This window comes from Balearica regulorum, chromosome 13 (genome assembly GCF_011004875.1).
Source record: "Balearica regulorum gibbericeps isolate bBalReg1 chromosome 13, bBalReg1.pri, whole genome shotgun sequence".
NCBI classification, from domain to species: domain Eukaryota; kingdom Metazoa; phylum Chordata; class Aves; order Gruiformes; family Gruidae; genus Balearica; species Balearica regulorum.
Window position 1 is genome coordinate 13,337,501 of NC_046196.1, and position 20,631 is coordinate 13,358,131.

Consider the following 20,631-nt stretch of genomic DNA (forward strand, 5'->3'; position numbering starts at 1 on the left):
CTGTGTGACTAGTTTCGTTCATTTCTGTTAGAAAATATGACCTCTCAATTTGTCAAAGGTCCCAGTTTTAGCAGTTGATCTTAAGCTTAGTTCTCAGCAGTTTGGAGAGCTAAAGAACAAACACATTTTCTGGTTCACTGGAGTCATTTTCACATGTTCACTGATTCAAACATTCTTTTACTCACATAACAAACAGCTGCATACCACATTAGCCCAGCCAGTGACAGTCACACATCTCTGCAATAACTGTTTGATTGCAAACTTGACCCTTTCTTCTTCTCAGCCTGAGCTAGACATTTTTAAACAGGCACTCCATTCCCAATCCTCCTTTGCAAAGAATTACATCAGATAACAAAGACTTCTCTGCCACTCATTGTAAGCCTTCTTCTGGAGATCTGTTCTAAGAGGCACTGTGTAAAAAGGTTTTTATGATGAATTCCGAACTACTATCATGTTAAGAGCACCAATTTATAAAGAAGAATTCATTGGTTAAGATCTGAAAAAATAGTTTCTCAGGCCCTACTGACCCAGTTTTCAACAAAAAAAGAATCAAGTGATGCAAATTAAGTTTTAAGACATTGTTATGCCGTCTGAGAAATTTGTAAAACTGTGTTTTGTGGTAATTTCTTCATAGAAGATTCAATGACTACTTAATTCTCCCTTACGCAAAAAATCTGATTCCTTTATATTCTACAGGTTTATCTTTCACAGGTAGTGATAAAATACACACTTCATAACAATGAAAAGTTCCAACAGCAACATGACAATAAAATTAATTTTAAAGTACTAAAGAATACTCAGATTTTGTTCTGGCAAAATGCAATACTCTCTTCCTTTCATCTGATTAAGAAGTTATAAAACCGTGCACACTTTCCAGGATAGAATGTATGGCACCAAGAGCCTTCCTAGATTGACTAGTAACAGACTAAAGGAGACAATCGGATATTAATATAAAAGGTTTGGTTTTCTTCAGTAAAAATGAATGTGCTTCTAGCAACTGTGACTGCAGGTATTTTGTTTTCATTTTTATATGCTTTGATATAAATGCATCAGGTATGAAAATAAATGTTTTAAATAAACTGTAGTTCAAGTAAAAAACAATTTTAAATTAGAGGCCAGAGAGAGAACAACACTGCAGTGTTATCTTTTGCCTCTGAAGGAAGGGAAAACTTCCCACAACAATACATTTAACGAACTAGAACACTTGGAATTAAAGTTTTCGGGGCATTCAAAACACACCAACTTTCACATGCATTGTTTTGAATCCTCTTCAATCTCTTAACAGTTCAACCTCACTCAGAAAACTCTGGGGCTCTTTTCTTCCAAACTTTTCCTGACAGCCCTGGAAGGCTATGGACAGAATTTAAACAATTTCAGGATCTTTTATTTCCGATTGCTCTATGGCATTGCAAAACAAAAGTGACGCTTTCTATATTAGAGAGGAGCGTTCTCTCCCCCCCGCCCCCCCTCACCCGCAATGTGTAGGATTTTTAAAAGTGAAAGTTAGAAAAATAATCTTCTTCATCCTGACATATTTTCAATCCTCTTAAAACAATCTCAACAACTATATATAGTATGAAATTAGCTCTCGCCTGTTACCCTTGTTCCTACATAGAATTTTCTAATGTGTCTCACCAGTAATAAATTGTAAACGAGGCTATGACTCTAAGAGTAGACAGTGTGTTTCATGGGTATTTAAACAACAGCATTAAGTACTATAGGAATCTGTGGAATGTGGAGTGCAGATTTATGTGTCTTAACAATTTCTTTACTGGTTTGTAATAAGCCAGCAAACTAACACTTTATTTTTATATTAATTTGGCCTCAGAAGTAGAGTATACTGGAGCATGACAAGAACAACAAAAATAAACTGGCATATACTTAATAACTGTAACACTGAATTGCCTCCAATACTAAAATATTTATCGAAACTGGGGGAAAGAAAAAAAACTAAAAAGAATTACCCTCAACAGCCTGCTACCAGCTCTTTAACAGTGGGCAATGTAATGCCTTAAGGTACCTCAAACTGTCTTTCATTTTCTAGACTTAATGGCTGATTGCAGAAATCAATGTTGCCATTAGTAACAGAGTATTTGTTATGGCATGATTTCCTCTGTTGTTAGGCTTGCAGAATGATTACAGTATTAGTGAGGTGCTTTCTTTATAAAGGGCTGAAGATATAACTTTCAATTTACTATCCATTAGTAAGTGACTTTGGAAATATAGATGAGGCCAGAAATCTTACCTGTTATTACTTGGAGATTTTATTTCAGCAGTCATAGGCTAGTAACTTTAAAAATTGTACCAGGAAGCTCAATATTTTATAGACATCTCCAATGAAATATTATCTGCTTTGCTATTTTATACACAGCAAGTTAACATGACATACAATGCAATTAAAACGTTTCAGTCCAATTTCTATTTTTCTTGTACTTTCAAATAAATGTGAATTAAGCAAAAGGCTTCATACATGTTAAAACCTGCACATAAGTTAAAAGATTGGCAAAAAGTTAGCAATTTGTATTTTTTAATCAGTCCAGTGGCCAGGTACAAGTAGGTATCTCAGCTAAGTAATTGATATGGCTGTGAGAATAAGGGCAATCAGAGAGGTTAGCCAACACGCTGTTTATTAATCCTATTTCTTTGAACTATAGCTCAGAGAAGGCATCTTTCCTCACCCTGTTACATGGAGGACACAGAAAGATCTGCAAGAGAGACACCACGAACAGAAGAAGAGGGAAAAAAACACCTTCCAAAACCTGGAGGGAGAGGCCCTGGAAGCGACACCGCCATTGGTGACGGTACAGACCCTGCACGCTGCTGCTGGTGGGGTGGCGGAGGTGACAGCTGAAGGGCTAGGAAACCAGCCCTGGGAGGGGAGAAAAAGGTGAGCCGAGAATTAACCTCGAAGGCATTGCAAGAACCCAAACACAGATGTTCTGGCATACACCACCACGTCCCTGTGGACTGCTAGGAAACGACCTGACAAGAGAATGTATAAAAAACCTACTTTGCTGCTGTGATTTCAAATATAGCTATGAAGCTTTTGGTGCAGAGAGGGAAGAAGAAGTTATCATACCTGAAGAGGAGGGTGAGGAAGGATGTGGGCTGTCCTCCTGGGCACTCCCCGTCTGTGAGAGACCCCCACCTACTCCGCTTTCTTCAGTAATGTTAGAGGACCCTGGTGTTGTCGACCTGCTGACAGACTGAGACTCTTGATCACTTCCAGACCCACGTCGCTCATCAAGACTACCTTGAAGGATTTCATCTTCTCCTTTCCTGTCTCTTTTGTGGACCCTGGAGTGAACGACCACTTGGTGGTATGTTCTAAAAACCCTTCCGCAGTCCGGGCATTCAGTTGGCTTTTCTTTTACGTTTCCATGACTTTGTAAGTTGTAATCGAGTCCCTGGTTCATACCATGTGACAAAAAATCTCTACTGCCTTCTAAAGGGTCTAGTTTGTTTGGCAAGTCTCTCTGATTGCCCATTTTAGTGCTGTGAACCAAATCAGCAGGCATTTTCTGCTTAGAGCCATCTGCTCCTACTAACACATACTCCCGCTTCTCCTTATCAAACATAACTCCAGCATTTGCCAAAGTGTCTTCATGGCTGCGCTGTATCTGCTGCTCTTTAGACAAAAAGCCATGTTCCATGGCCATTCCCCTTGCCATAAGCTGCCAGGCCTGATAGCTGTTTACTGGATCCATCTCTGCCGCTTTGGCGGCAGCTTGTAACCTTTCTATACAGCTGGATTTCAGAGGAGGCACCAGATTGAGACAGCCCAATAAAGAATGTTTATCCCCTTCAGCAATACTGTGGCCAATGCCAGAAATGGGCGAAAGGAGCTTCCCCAAGACTTCTTTCTCTTTCATGGGCATATCTCCTTTGTTATAGATTTGATTTTGTTCACTTAAACTCGCTTTGTCGGGAGGAAGAAAGCCACTCTGCAAACATGACAGGTATCTCGAATATAAGTTTGCGTGAGCTTCCTGGGACATGCTGCTGATGGAGACAGGTACTTCGGGATCATTAGGAGATTTGTTCTTTACAGATAACTTATTCAGGTGAACTTTCATGTGATTTTTAAGAAACCAAGGCTCTTTGAATCGCCTCCCGCAGATCTGACAGCAGTGTTCAAAGGAATCCTTGTGCTTTCTCATGTGGCCTTTTAGGAACCAGGCTTGGCTAAACACTTGGCCACACACCTCGCAACGAAACTCGTTGGTGGATTGCTCCCCATTCCCGTTGGAGCCCTGGCCCTGCGCTGACTCCGCAGTTATGTGAGCCTTCTCCACGTGGCTGATCAGCTCCTCCTCCTGCGAGGCAGCAAAGTCACACAGGGTGCACTTGTAAGGCTTGTGCAGAATCCTTATGTGCCTGTCCAGCTCTTCTCGCTTCTTAAACTTGCCTTTGCAGAACGTGCATCTGAACCCAGCTGTCTGAGCAACAACTTCTTCCTGGACACTGACTGGCTTTGGAGAGGGAACGGGGTTTGAAATATCAGGTGTGCTGTGGTTAGCTGGCACAGACAAGTTACAGTTTGCAAGGGGCATCGGCTGGGTGTGCTGCTGTGCTTTCACATCAGGTCGTGGCTGCAAGAGGCTGCTCTTCATCTGTTTGTCCCGAAGAATTGCCCTCTCCTCCAGCTCATGTAAAAGTCTGTTTTCTTCTCGGACTCTTCCACGACCTTTGCCAAGGTTTCCAAGCTTATGAGTACGCAGGTGTATCTTCAGGTTGCCTTTCTGAGCTGCTCTGTGGTCACAGTAGGGACACTTAAATGGTTTCTCTCCAGTATGAGTTCGCATGTGTAGCGACAGGATGCTGTTAAATCGAAAGCGTTTCCCGCAGAGGGGACACGGGTACTTTCTGTTTTTCCTAGCATCATCCTCTATATCGCTCATCTGAGACATAATCCCTAGGTTTTGTCCATTTAAGAACTGCTGCAGATCCACACGCCCATTCAAACTGGTATCAACCTCTCTATTGAGCTGGTTTGCCAACAGTGCCATCTGACTGCTGATGGGCTGGTTTGCTATGGACATGTGGCTTTTGTCTTCTAGCGGCGCTGACGCCTTCTCCTCCGGATTCTGCCTGTTCTGGAGCTCCGGGAAGGCATGGCTGAGCTGGGAAGTGATCTGGTGCAGCTTCTGGCTCATTGAATACTGCCCATTGAGTATGGTGCTGTTGAGATGGGCGTCAGCTTCTGGCACAGCTGAAGAAACACCAAGGCACAAACTAGCTTCCTCCATCTCTGAAAATCAGAAGATATTTTAGATTCAGACTGTGAAAGAGTTACAAGCATTGAATCACTGACGTACGATTTGCATTTTATGTTTTACCTACTCATAATAATGCAAAGGAATTAGTGTAAAAACAATAAAAAGTGTATTAAATGCCAACTGTGCTGCACAATTTTGGTCATACATGTGCTTTCATTGTTCCACATGTTTACCAATAACCATTAATTACTATTTTAAAATATGCTACAATTTCAAAATCTAATTATTACAGAAGGGGCAAAGGCTTTTACCACCTCCCTTGTCTTTCTTCCTGTGAAATTGCACCTGTTTACATTTCTAAATCTATAGAAAAATAAATGTTATGCATCTCTCCCATTTCCATTAGAAAAGCCAGGGGGAAACAAAAACAAAAACAACAAAAATAGAAATCCATTTGTAACTTTCAGTTCCATTAACCATATTCAATATATTACACATTCTACAATGAGAAAGATAGTTTTATGATTTGACAAAAAAACGATGGTATGATATTTACTGGTGTACAATAAAACAAGATAATGTTTTGGGAAAAAATAAAGTAAAGGACAAGCTTTAGAACAATAAAAGGGATTTTGCTTTAGTCAACAAAAAGTGCAGTAATATCTCATTAAGCTGATTAGTATGCTGCTTAGAAACAGTACTAGGTGCTGTAACACATGATTATAATCATAAAAATCCTTCAGTGTTTGCAAGTAAGCATTAACGAGGTATATTAAATTTTAAGGAGACTGTGACTAGCAGCTTTGTAAACCTCTGAGATTAAGATTTAACCCTTCTGTTACAAAACATTGTTATTTTGTCATTTTGAAACTGAGCCCATCAAAAGGCACATAAATTATCTTCTGCCAAGTCTTTTAATTCATCGTTGAGAACCTTCAGATTTCAGTTCTTAGGAAAACTTGCCAGATTATAGAAGGAATATCTCTGTCCTTCGATGGGTAAAACATGTGATTTAAGGCACTTTGATTTGTTTTAAAGAGCTCTCTTATGGAACTAGATAAAACCAATTAAAATCTAGGGAAGGTGGTGTGGAAAGCTTCAACAAGTTTAAGAATTTTAATAACTTTCTTAATACACAGTAATGACTATGAATTGTACCTGCACTATGTACATTGCAGAAAATTAGAATTCAAAGCTGTTTGTTAAACACAAGTCTTCTTTTCTGGTCTGCATAATTGTCCACAATAATCTTCTATCCTTGCCACTTCTCTGCTCTATACAGAAATAATGTATCTATAAAATTCTATTTAAAATATAAAGTTTTACATTAATAACTCTCAAACTATATGATGCCATAACGTTATATTAGAACATAATTAAGATCTGTGTTGTTCAGTGGAGTGATTTGGCACTTTATTCACTAATAAAATTACTGAATTCTATACATTATTGAATAATTAATTTGGTCAACTTTCTGTTTGGCTTTAGCCAAAACCATTTACTCGCTATGCCTTCTACAAAGGCTACAGGCACACTCCAGGTGGACACCATTTCTCATACGGCTTCAGAGTGGCCACTTACTAGACAATTTGAAGCCAAAATCTGGCACATACTTAAAATGCATGTAATTGTGCTCATGGGAGTAGTCCAGTAGACTTCAAAGGGTGACTCTTGAAAGCAAAGTTCCACACATGCTTAAGTATTTGCAAGATCAGGGCCTAAAAAAACCCCATGGGTGGTCTCCAAGAGGAGACATATTTGGTCCTCAACAGGATGACTGAAGTTGTAATACAATGCAGATCTTGTAAGTAAAGGGGGAAGTGTATATTCATGTGTATTGAAGATGAACATGAGCTACAAAATTTTGCATAGATGTAAAGCAAGTCTTTTTCAAAGTTTAACAGTACTTAGATTCATGTTTCATGTTGGGGACTCGCTACTTAAATGTTGTCAATGTTACTATTTATAAACATATTAATGAGATCAAGTATATAAAAGGAAAAGGCTTATACCTATAAGCTATAGGACTGCAACCAAGCTAAGTTTAACTGTGAATGATTGTGGTCTGCTGTGCAGAAAACTTGCATGGAAACCAAGTTTGTAGTGTCTGGTTTCCCGAGGTAGGGGAACATAGACAAGCCAGGTGTTCAGCCAAGGCCATGCAGTAAACAAGTAAAATTCTTGGTTAAAATTTTTGAAAGTTTGCTTAAATTTTGAAACAACCCAAATTTCATGTTCAAAAGGATTAGCTAAACATTTGAGAGTTGTAGTGCTTAGGCTTGCCATTGCCTGAAGTTGACTGATATTTTTAATATCTGCCTATGCACTTCTTAAAAAAAAAAAAAAAACCCAAACAAAAAAACAACCATACAACAAAATAACCTCCTCAAAAACAACACAAGAAAAACTCCAAAACCAAAATCTACTTTCTGTCTGGATTCCACATACTGCAGGTGTTATTTCTCCTCACTATCCTTAAACAAGGCATGTTGGCAAACAAGAACATAAAAATTGAAGAAATGCATTGCCTGTACAGACACACATATATTGAAAAAGGGTTAGAAAAGTCTTTTTGAATTGTCATTATTCTATAACAGCCTGAAAAATGCAGTCTAAATTTCATTTATTCACTTGACCTCAATGGGAACTGGTGCCTTTACATGCTCAGGAAGGTTTGGGTAGTTAATTTTAGCATTTTATGCTCTATCGAAGTTTGGAAATGCTGACAGATCCCAGTGGAGTTTATTAATTCTGATGTTTAACCCTAAGCATCGGTTCAAACGTATGGTTATTTGGATTGGGGAGGGGAGAGGGAGTTGTGGTTGAGATTTTAAGTTATTCTGTGGCTCTTTTTCAGATAACTTTAGTAAAGTAACAACAGCAGTTGTAGTTGGAACATGATAATTTTTTTTTTTCTATTTTCTGTCTCCCACAAGCATATAGACACATATAATGTAGAATATAGACAGGATGAGGAGAAAAAAAAAAATCAAGAGGAAGACCAAACCCATAATTTTTCATTTAAAAACTAATAATTTTGGATCAAGTCTGGGGAGCCTGATCTTCTGGCATTGGAAGTTTTATACATTTTTGATGAAATATGCAGAAAGGTCAGCAAAGCCTCCACTTAGTGAGCAATAACCACCTCTGAATGCCGCATTCTCTGATCAGCTGTCCAGTTTCTAGGATCCAGCTACTGCAATCTCAAGATGCTACAGTTTTTTACTTAAACTGTATTCCCACCCTCACCTGCCCCAGCTTCTGGTAGTCCTGTTCCTGCCTCTGAATTGTCTCTTCTTTTCCTCACTCCTACCTGGTTTCATTGCAAAGTATAACCATGGCATTCAAAGCACTGCCATGTGAAATTTCTCCTCCTGCAATTCCCAGCTATTGCATTTAGGAACACAGGGACCCTGCTACTGTTCAGCTCTCATGTAAATCAGACTCCCGGTATTCTTTAGCCCATTCACAGCAAAAACCTACCAAAATCTCATCTTGTATCCACATGCAGGACAGAAATAAAACTCCTCCTCATCCATCATTTCACTATGAATTAGATAATCCAATCTAATTTGCCTAATTTCTCTAAAAAAATTAGCAATTGCATTCTTTCCCTCTTTATCCATCATCCCTGTCTAGCTCTATGACCAGACAGGGTTACACCAGGTAGGGTAAGGGGCTTCCATTCCCCAGTGAGCCTCTTGCTTCAGGTCAAGGTGCCCACCTTGGTGTCGTGGTGGTCGCTGCACAGCCCTTCCCGGTGGCTAGGACCCTCTCTGAGGGCCTGGCTGCTCTGCACAGGACCCGAGAGGTGCAGGGGTCCTTCTGCATCACAGACGTGCCCACATGCCACTGTGTGCCCCCTCAGACTGAAGTGCGATTTTACTTTATCCGTTCTGTCCCAACAACCAAATGCTAAAAACACTAAAAAACCAACCTGAATGGGCTTCGTTGAAATTTACCTTTTAACAGATAACCAGTTTGTAATTTCAAGTGTTTTGACAAAATAAATATTTTTCACAACATCTTTCTTCATTATAGCCTGCCCTTCTTGCCTCTCCAAACCAAAGCACTAGGTATTCGAAAATAAAAAATCTGGAAATGTCAGTTTATAAGTGCTGCTGTGGTGCTTCATGGGAGGGAAAATGTCTAGCTTTCAATTTTTAAATATATAGTCTATTACATTACTTTCATGGTTCTGATCTCTCTTACAGGGAAAACACAGAACGTTTTGCCATCACTCGCACTGGGAACAGAAGCACAATGTTCTCTGCAGTTAACATATGTTTACAAGATCAACTGCAAATCAAAATTGAGATTGTTAAGAAATTCAAAATGTTTGTTGAAATTTATGTAGTACATTTTTGACCTTTAATTATCCCAAATGTTTTGTAAAGACAGCACCCCCAAGACGTGGCCCCGTACAGAGCATGTTGGTATCAGTTGTTGTTCTCGGGCTGCCCCTCCTAACCAAAAACCCCTCCGCTCTCGCCCAGGCGAGCTGCTCCGGCCGGAAAGCCCAATCCTCGCCCTGCCACGTGCCCACAGGCTACAGACCAGCAGGTCTATCCCGCACGGGGCAGGTCTATCCCGCACGGGGCAGGTCTATCCCGCACGGGGCAGGAGCGTCCCGCAGCAAGTCTATACCGTACGGGGCACGAGCATCCTGCAGCAGGTCTGTACCGTACAGGGCAGGTCTATACCGCACGGGGCAGATCTATACCACACGGGGCAGGTCTGAGCATCCCACAGCAGGTCTATACTGCACAGGGCAGGAGCATCCCTCAGTAAGAAGCACACCAAGCATCAGAGGACAGCCACTCACTGTGTCGCGTGTACAGACTCCTGTTTCTATGAGGGGGGTACTCAGCTTATGAAATTCACAACTGGATACATATATTATAAAAATACTCTCTCATCTCCCACATGAAGGTGCAGTGAGACATTCAAGTCCCTTTGATGATACTAATAGTTATTTTGATTTCACTCACATTTTTGCCCTCAAGACTATTTCCTGTGATATCAATAACGAAAGTTCTGACTTTAGCCATTTCAATTGAACACACAGATTTTATTTAACTATTTGAAATGGATTACTGGAATTTAAAACCAATTATGACACCAGAAGTGCCTGTCATCACAACTACATTAATGTAATATGAGAAGCTCGGCTTCCTTTTGCTGGAAACAGAGGGAAAAAAAGATAGCAAATAGAATAAAAAAGTTTCGATATAAATACATGCCTACACACACGTAAACACATGTGGACACACGCATATCTCTATACCTACACGTATGTGCATACATGCACCTGTTATCTTTGTAAACAGATGGACCAAATTCAGCTCTCCCTTACACCTGTTCATTCCTACCGGACACACACCCCAACGCATTTCCCTCCGCACTGCTGTAGAGAAAACAGTCATTTTAAAAACACTGTCGCGCTGTTATTATAGCTTAGATTAGGTTAGTTAAAAGATTTACAGTTCAGTAAGCAAAGCAATGCTTTACAAGCTCACGTGTTTAAACAACAAGCTCGCTCTGGCCCTGATCCTCTGAGCAGTCAGAGTTACACACACTGTTACTTACACTTTCAGAATATAGCCCTGGTATTTATCTTTCCAGCTAGAAAAATTCACGTATATCTACATTATCTCGTGCTCCATTGACAAATTCTAAATACTGCAATACAGACTGCTTCCGTTCTTAGCAACTCATAAACAGGTACCGCTGAGAAACTTCAGAATATATATTGAATTTTTATTAAATATTGTTCTTATTGTTGTAGCTGAAACAGTTTAACTAAGGCTGTTATAAGCATAATACACTCCTGTTAAGAAACACAGAACACCAGACTACTGAACCCTTTCAGGGTCATTAAACAGCTGTAAACATTATTACAAAAATAAACCAGAGATTTCATGCTTACATTTTAGCCCAGAGCTTGGTGTGCTGAGCAAGTACATTTTTTTCATCTCTTACAATCAACGCTGGTGACATTTGGGCATCCAAACAAATTACATCACAAATATTACTGAGGTGGGTAGGATACTGAGCGGTTTATTTGCCAGATGATTAATATATAAACAGTAGGGCAGGATAGATGACCTACTCTTCTTTGACTGATTTGTAGGCAATAGTAAGAGACATAGATGTAAATAGTTAAATTTTAACAAAAACATGTGTGCATGGAAGGGGAGGGGAGAGATCAGCTGTATTTAATGCCACCAGGACAGCATTATCCAATCTGATAAAATGAAATAAACATTAGGTCAGATTCTAGTCTCATTTTACTTATGTAAAATAGAGTAACTGCATCAACTTCATTGGAGTTTTCCTTTTTTTTCTTTTTTTTTTTTTTTTTTTGGTTAAGTAGGTGTCCTGCTCCTTGGGGTATAATATAATTATATTAGGGAAATATATGGTTTCTGGAGTGTAACAGAATGTCTTTTAAAAATAAAAGTTGGCCTACAGGTAATGTGTCCTATCTGTTTGTTTTTATTTAAATATTATTAAGGCCAACTCAGTAATTTCTTATTACTATTAGTCGCTTTGCCACACTTAAGTTTTGTAGTCGTTGCAAAGCATATGTGGCTTCTATGCATTAAAAACAGAGGCGAGGCACGCCCCGAACGCAGTACGCGCGAAGCACCGGGTGATGCCGTGCAGAGCAGTGCCCGCAGTCCCGGCCAGGCTCCCGGGGCCGGAGCCCCACGGAACACCCCTCGTCCAGCACCCAGCGCCGCGAGACCAGGCAAGGCATCCAACAAAACTATAGCTGCTTTGTAGTGCTGATATTTAAACAAGCTGCTTATTGATTCCAAAACAAAGTACTCCTTTAGTAACAACACAGCCAACTCATTCCACAACAGTTTTTATGTCTTAAAGAAGGGTTAGCAGAGGGATTTTGAAGTTTCAAAAGTCATTAGCAGACAGAAAATTGTTTTCTGAGGCTGTGCTGCTCTCATTCTGGACTGAGAGGACAGTTGCCTTCTAAAATACCTGTTACATCGGTAGGGCAGTTTCTAGCTAGCACAGCGTTTTGGACTGAGAGCTGATCAGTAGGAGATAAATCAGCAAACAGCCTTTGGTTGGTAGCACCCATGGAGTGGCGGACTGTGAACTGTTTGTGATCACAATCTAGGAAGACGAGCAGAGAGGAGAGGAGAGGTCATTTATAAATCTCACTCACAGATTAGAATAGAATGATTAGAAGAATGCAGACAAGCCATTTGATTTATTGCTACTTTGCATGTGACTTAGCAAAATCTGTTTTCCTTCTTATTTATTCTATTTCACTTGCATATACTTAAGAAGCCAGATCCAAAGAAGAGAAAGATAAATAATTGGTACTGAAAGTTCAGTAGATTTTTTTAAAAAAAAAATATATCCTGCTTTTTTTCCAGGCACTGGTTGCATCTGGGATCATTATTTTTTAGCTTATAAGCATTGATTCGCATTTTACTTTTTTCTTCCCCCTAGTGCTCTGATGACAAAAGTAAAGATAAGAGTGATACCAAAATTCAAATGCGAGCTGATTTGTGGAATGCTTCATTAAACTAAAGCTCCTCTGTTACTTTAGAAACAGCGTTTTTAAAAGTAAATTTGTTATTTTCATGTAATTTGGACTGTATACAACTGATTAAACTCTCTCCAATTTGATCAATCTCCTATAGCTCCTATCTGATCATTCGCTTTAATTAATCTAACTGGCATCTACGGCAGATTGAAGAAACCTTAAAATTAAGCTTTTAATGATCCACTTTAGTATCACACAGTACAAATAAAATAATAAAATACTTGGAAGACTTTGCAAAGCATATTTATGATTTAACTTTTGGTCATTATTACAGCACGAAACGCGCTCCGAATCTTCTATTCTCATCTGAGAACGCTGTACCGCACTGGAAGTCTGTAATACTCAGACTCATTATATAATATTAAAATGTACAAAATGTCGACCCTATTAATCCCACACTCCTCACACAGGCAAGTTCCAAATAAAAGGCGGTGCATTTCAGCTGGGTGAGGACAGGAGGATCAGGCCCTCTACACCAATTACAAAGAGATCAAGCAAGCAGAGTTAAGACCACAGAACTCAAATCATAGCTGGAAACAATTTAAATCCAAAACTGTAATGCTGGGTTGATTTTATTTTCATTTCACCAAGGCTTAGACTTAGATTTTGTGCACAACTAAATGTAACGTCAAACGCACATATGTCCCAAAGATCAAAGCATGATTGACTGTGAAATATTCCTATGCGATAGCCCGGCGAGATTTTGTTTGCAAGGGCACCTGTCAGAAGCATAAACTTGGATACAAATCATCAAATAAGTATGTAAAATCATTACTAAAATCCAGGCATGCAATCAGATAGTCGGTTGTCTGAAACCGTTGGACTGTAGCCAGCACGGTGGCTCACCAGACTAATGCTTTGGCCTTTGCAGGTCCTCAGGGCCCCAGTTCAGCTCCTCCTGCTACTGGTCGGGTCAACTCTCTGTACCTAGCCTTGACTTTCCTGGCACTTAATGCTCAGAGTTAAGGGAAAAAAACCCGAGTCCATAAGTTCCCTTTGACCCGAGCCACAGAAACATCTGCTGGTTGAGTCACGAACTGCTTGTTGGCCAAGTTTAACAGCAACCGAGCCTGTTGCGGATCAGCTCTCTCAGCAGTAGGTGTCACTGCAATAAATAGATGGATTTCAAGGGACAAAGACACACATTCCCAATGAAAACGCATAAACAGAACATCCCTGAACAGAGAGAGGTTCAAAAAGAAGTATATGGTCCAATTAGACTTTTTAACTTTATGCAAAACGCTGGAAATCTGGTTTGGGGAGAAACGAAACTGTACAAGTGGGATTGCCACAACAACAACAAAGTATCTCTGTCCTTCAGTCCTATGTCACAGAGATCCTTTAATTCACATTAATCACCTCCCTGCAATCCCAGGTCTATTAGGTAAAGACCGTTACAGTTAAACCTTTTAAAAAAAAGCTCTCTAACAAATTAAGTAATTTTCTCTAGTGCAACAAAAGACCTCGTTATATGGAAAGACACTGCATACTCAACTATAGTTTTAGGACTTAACAAAGACCACAAGGTTAGCCTATTTTCTGTCAAATTAGAGAGGCCATACCCAACCCCATCTAGCATAGAGAACAAGGAAAAAGAGAATACTTATAACAATGGGGGGGGGGAGATGTCTCAAGTATAGATTTAATTAATAGAGTACCTATTTTGAAAAAGCAGTAACCAATTTATATTTGAAACAGAAATATGTGGTATGCCAAATAATATCACAGAGATGCCAGCCAAGTCTACACCATATTTGGTTTCATTATCACAAAATGGTTTGTAGGATAATTAAGGATGCTCCAAATTGCATACTATTGAGTTAGCAGACAAAACAATGCATCATCACTAAACATAAGGGCTACCTGTGATGACATCAACACAGAAACTACGTGCCTAAGTAAACGTTTTAATGTTGGTCAAAAGGAAAAAGAAAGATTAACCTTGCATAACCTGTTGCAATGAAAGAGAGCGTGTGCAACAGCCCATACTCTCAAAGTACATATGTAATGCAACTGCACTTATTTTACTTCTACTGACATCGAACTGGGAACAAAGGAGAAGAAAGGATAATGAAAAGGTAAATTACTCCATTCTTCTAGCTCAGTATCTTGAAGAGAAACCAATGTGAAGAAGTCCCCCCCAGGCATGAAAAGCACGGAAGGCCGCACTACGTACGTGGGCAGAGCTAAGCTCTCCCCTTCCCCCAGGACGCTGCCGAAACATCCCGAGCAGTAATTCCCACCAGCTCACACCCCCTATTCTGTAAAGCTCCCCAGCATCGTGGGTCACCAAAGCCTACTGCGATCAACACAGCGAGGGGGGGAAGACACTTTCGGCATGTTTCTTTGCTGGGCACAGAAACGGCCGGCATCGTAACGTAACGCAAATGCAAACAGTTAGAAACTCAGAAGTAACTTGCTCAATTTCAGTGCACCCAAACAGCGTCCAAGGCTGGAAAGGAACTGAATTTTTCAGAATTTCAGCACTGTATAAATGAGTATCCCTAACTGATCATTTCCACATCTCATTTAGGAAAAAGCTCGCCATGTATCTTGACTTAAATAGATGGCTCATCCTCTGTAAGGAGGCCAGGGACAGAGTCCAGAACTCTTGACTCCCATTGCTTAGTCCAGTATGCCAGAGAGCTTTCTTTTATCAAACATAATTGACTGCTGAAAGGACTGAGGTTTTTAACTCATGACAAACCTGTCAGCATAAAATTTTTGGTTCAAATATTATGGAGAGTTATTTTGGTTTTTAATAACTGAGATTCTTGGCTGTTAATCCCTTCTACCTCCAATTTCTGTCTTCCTTTCTTCCCTCAACCCAAATGATTTATTTTTCCTCTCCCTATAACACATGGACTCAGTGGCAAAAATAAAAGACATAATTTAGACAGTCATAGCGATTCTTGGATACAAGTGGCTTCAATGAGTTATTTTTAATATTAATTTCCAGGAAAAGGATAATGTTGAGAAAGCCTCCATTTCAGTGGAATTAGACTGAGTAAAAGACGCAGCTGAAGGAGGCAGGGATGCTGGGAGGCAGGTGGATGTGGGAAAAACAGAGCAAACGTTGCTCAGAACGCTCCTCGTGTTTGTGGTCTCCAAAAAAGTAGACAATAGCAAACTCCTTGCAGAATTAAGTGGAAAAAGACAGATGAGGAAACACAACACAAACTTAGACTAAGGACAGAAAAAATATATTTAATTACAACTCAAGAAAAATGAAACACTAAAACCCACAAATCTCCTTTATCCTTTGGTGTTTTGGTCTGTGCACATTTTTACTGATATGATATATTACTGCTGTTGTCATTTAACTTTATTAATTGATCACTGTCATGAACACAAGAGCAGAGGCGGTAACTCTAGAAGCCACCTCATACCTCCTCTGACGCTTTCGCACTGCGATGAGGGGTTCGGACTGAACAGGGTGTGGTAAGCAGTCGCTGTGCACAGCTATGACATCGGCAGCTTGATTTTGCAACTGCTATAATCTTAACTACCCCGAGGTCAGAAAATACTGAGCAAACATGCTCTTTTTCAGACTGTCATTTTAAAGAAGCAAAACCCCACATCTATCTGCAGCACCGCTAATTGCACTGTTCTTTTGGATGCCTTCTTGGGCAGGAAGACAACCCCAAACAGGAATGTCTATGCTGAAAGTAACTGACTTGGGAGTATTTCCCTGTATTTCCCCAGCTGCTTTTTAAAACATCTCTACCTATCGGAGTGAGGTCATTCTGCCTCACGATAACCCTGCCTCTTCCTCTGAATGATGGTGCAAAACAGTCATAACGGTTCCACGATTTAGCCAAAGAGATAACACTGATGTCACCAAGCGACCGTAAAAAAGGGTCACATCTTTGCGGTACTCTTGGATGCGGTGAGGTACGACCCGTGGAGCGAACAGAGAATCTCCCGCCGTTGCGCTGCGAGATGAAGCGCAGGAAAGGGAATGGCTACGTAGTGCTCGTACCGGAGGAAGCACAGATGCAAGCACTGATCATGGTAAAGCAGGACGTACGTTTAGATACAGCGGCAGCACAACTTTCAGGACCCCAACAAGCTGAGCATGGACTGCTCTGTGGGCACCCCTGGTTTATCTGGGTTTATCAATAGCTTTGTTCAGTAATAAAAAGGGCACTGAAAACTTGGCAGATGCATAGCAGATAGATGAATATGGGAGAGGAGAAATGCTATAAAAATACAATAACGTATTTCAAAGCTATCTGCAGGATAAAAATCCTTTAAATAATTTTGATGTTAATTGCAACATTCCGGGCCCGTGGCTGAAAAGACAACCTATCGTGGCTGATGGGTGAGTGGCAACAAAGCTGCCAAAGAAAGTCTGATAAATGCAATCATGGGATGACAGACCCTGGCAAGTTCAATTACGGTTGCAAAGTCAGCTGGGAGACGGACTCTGCTCACTGTAATATATCCTTAACAGCCGGCTCTGGCCACGCACGGCTCTGACCAAACTCCTGGCGGTGACTGACAGCATCCCTGAAGGTGACTGACAGCATCCCTGGAGGCTTCAGCCCCGCGGCAGGCTGGGAGCCGCGAGAAGTTGTTACCAGAAGGACCAGGGACTCACGGGGAGTGCTTTACTGCAAGAGCTCTCGATACAACACGCAAATAAACATAACCACTTGCAGTCTGTGCAAATGAGCGGTTTGTCTTCACTTTCTCCAGCTCATGTAAAACTGCCATGTTAATTTACGTTGCTGCAAACCTGTGCAACTCTAGGTAATTTCAGCAAAATACAAAGCCAGACAAAAGGAGGGGTGCAGGTTCAAGGACCCGGCCCCGGGAGGCGGCGAGTGGGCTCCCACTCCCTGCCATCGGATATCCAAGTGCTGCTCGTGGCACAGGACCGACCACCACGGGCCCCGCAGCTGAGCGCGCTCAGGAGTTCCCACGCAAACCCTCTGCATTGCTCCAGTTGCCCTAGTGGAAACTCATTTTTCTGTTGTACTGATTTCCAGCGCCGTGCCCCTACACTTATAAATGTAGAGATTGTTTTATTTCTCTTTCTAATTAAAAGGATTTTCATCTCCTTCACTTTCTACTTCTGAATAGACCAGCTATTCTTATTTGATGTGAGAAAGCAAGAAGGGGATATATATTTATAGCAAATTGTGGCTTCTCATACTTCAGTACAAAATTATTTAAGAATTTAAGTCATATTTAATCAAAGTATCAGGCATCCTTGTAGGGTTTTTTTTTTTTTTAAAGTCACAAAAAAGAAGTCCTTTCTCAATTTTTGTTTGTTGACTTTTATTTTCCTAATGACTTTTTTTTACTACCAAAAAAAAAAAATTACCATGCTGCTAAAGGACTTCTTTGTTCTCTTTCTGGATTTTCCAAAAATATTGTAAAAATGACAATTGTATAAAAATTATACTGTAAAAAATATAAGTACTGTGAACGATCAGAGTTATTCATTTATACCCCTAGCTTATGAAACGCCCGTATCATGTATCCTTTATCCAACAGCAGACTCTTTTAGCTTCAATCACAAGAGCTAACAATACGTTATTGATATGATTTCAGGAAACTGTCAGCAGGCAGCTTAACTTTCAGCTCCTCAGCTATAGCGAGCATATGCACAAACCGTACCTGTACCTCTCCCGCAGGAAAGCTGGCAGCAAGGTGCGCATTCCTGTCAGCTGTCACAGCAGAACAGAGAGAAACGCAAACAGGTCTTCCTCGCTAAACGCAGCCTCATCCTCCTTACACAGCGAAAACCTGCCACTGGGGTCACTGGGAGTTTTAAGCGGCATCGGAGGCGCAGCAAGAGGCTGGCGTGGGGTGCAGCTGGGCAGGTACCCAAAGGCAGGGCCGGGGGCACCCATCACCTCGCCGTGCCCACCGCCGCCTCTCCCCGCAGCCGCCCCCAGCGACACTCCACACACTATCAGCAGGAAGGCTGCTGGGCTGGGCTGGGAGGCCACCTGGGCCACCGCCGCACCAAGAAACACGGCGGGCTACCTCAAGTTCAGCACAGCCCTGGCCGGGTCTCCGGCAGCCCTGGGAGCCCGACACCCATCAGCCGGGGCGAAAAGCGGGACTTTGGGTGCAGCGCTGCACCCGGCCCTTCCTGCTCCCGCGGGGGAACGGCCGCAACCAGAACGAGAGAGAAAGACAGAAAACTTCGTCACTTTCAACCGCTTCTGCGTGAAAGAAAAATAAAGTTAGCCCATAACTAAGTCCAGTATTTTCAAGTTTTAGATTGATGTGCTCTTATCTTTTCAAGAGCTGAAGAGTAATCACAAATGTCAGAAGCCAGAACAGGTAAACTAAAAAAGTGCATCTCTCCCCACTCTAGGAGACCAGTGGGTTTTAAAACTAGTTTTCATATTGGTTTACAAGCTTTAATAATAAAAGAGTATGTTGTACTATTAGATGTTGGTCATTTTTTTTGCCTGACAAAGAGAAATAACAGGCTGCTGCAGGAGTTAGCACGGTTTGGGTGGGTTTTTTTTCCTCCAAATGATCAGAGAAAGTACCGTACTTTAAGGATGTGCCTCACTTGCTCTTAAAAGGGTAAAACAAAATATTCTTCTAGCTATTCTAAGCCTGCCATATAAGTATTATGCTGTTACAGATTTCAAAAGGTTAGCTTCAATGAACCTGACATCAGTATAACCCAAAATAACCCATTCAAGAGAAAAGTAAGAAATAATTGCTGTTTTCTCTTTTTTTTCCTCAGCTATATTGCTATAATGATTTTGCATAACAGATTGAACAAAGTGCTGTTGTGACAGGTGGTAGAATTCAGCTAGTAAGCACAGAGACAGGGTTCAATTTAGTTTGTGAATCCTTTAATTGTTGTGCAGCTAATTAAAGAAGGTTCTTTACACTCGCAAGTGTTTACCGTTGCTAGTATGCATACATGAAAAATTAAATTGTGCCTTCAAGGGCTGAGAACTATAGAAAAATCATAGCTGATTCTGCAACATGCTTACCAGCTCAAAATAGCTGCTTTTCACAATTGGAATTTGTAAAACTTTTTGCTAAGCAAATATAGAGCTAATTAGAAGTGTTCGTTGGACCAATTAACATTTAAATAAATAAGCCATATTGCACATTTCACAGTCTTTATTTAATGATGCTTCTTAACTCTTTGGAAAGATTCCTTTAAGTACAAATAAGTTGTCATAAAAATGAAAGACAAAAATAACACCATAACAGTATATTCTATGCTTTTTTCTTTTTGCCTTGAAGTCTTTTCTAAAACTCTATACCTGTTACTGGGGAAGGGGGGGCTGCACAAATCTGGTTCCTTCTTTCATCTTGTCAAGTTACCTTTCCACCCTTTTGAATGCAAACAGAAAAACATATTTGATTACTATTTAAAGTGTTATGATAGCTCTGTTTGTTTTGCCCCATGGAACAGAATCTGTTTTAGAAAGAAATCTTACTTTTATCTTATAAAATGGCCATTCTGGCCAAAAAGAAGGGTGTTCTCAGAAGAGATTGCTCTTAGAGTAACAAAAGCAGCAGTTTTCAAGTTGCATACGCAAACAGTGAAGGGAAAAAAAAAAAAATCCGTTCTTCAGGTCTATCGTTAGCATTCCCATACCAAACCCAGCATTGTTATTATACCTAACCCCAGGGCCACAATTGCCTGTCTCTTTGGGGTCAAGTGAGTTTTGCTTTCAAAACAACTGTCTTTTAATTTAACAGTCCCTTTCAATCAATAAGGCCCTTCAGTCTGCGTTGAACATACATTTTCTCTCTCTCTTTCAACCTCCAAACCCCTACCTAACACAAAGGTTACATTAAAAACAGGGGGAAGGCTTCTTGCTACTTTTTCCAAGA

At 40.6% G+C, this 20,631-nt stretch overlaps 1 protein-coding gene across 3 annotated transcripts in view; it reads right to left on the reverse strand.

Moving 5' to 3' along the window:
- The window catches only part of ZNF536 (zinc finger protein 536), a 352,810-nt gene that overhangs the window by 183,646 nt on the left and 148,533 nt on the right, over positions 1-20,631 (reverse strand). For all 3 annotated transcript variants that reach the window (XM_075765690.1, XM_075765692.1, XM_075765693.1), the window contains one exon: positions 3,080-5,251. In XM_075765690.1, coding sequence (XP_075621805.1) covers positions 3,080-5,249 — 2,170 coding nt within the window. In that variant the 5' untranslated portion in view covers positions 5,250-5,251. The remainder of the gene's footprint in view (positions 1-3,079; positions 5,252-20,631) is intronic.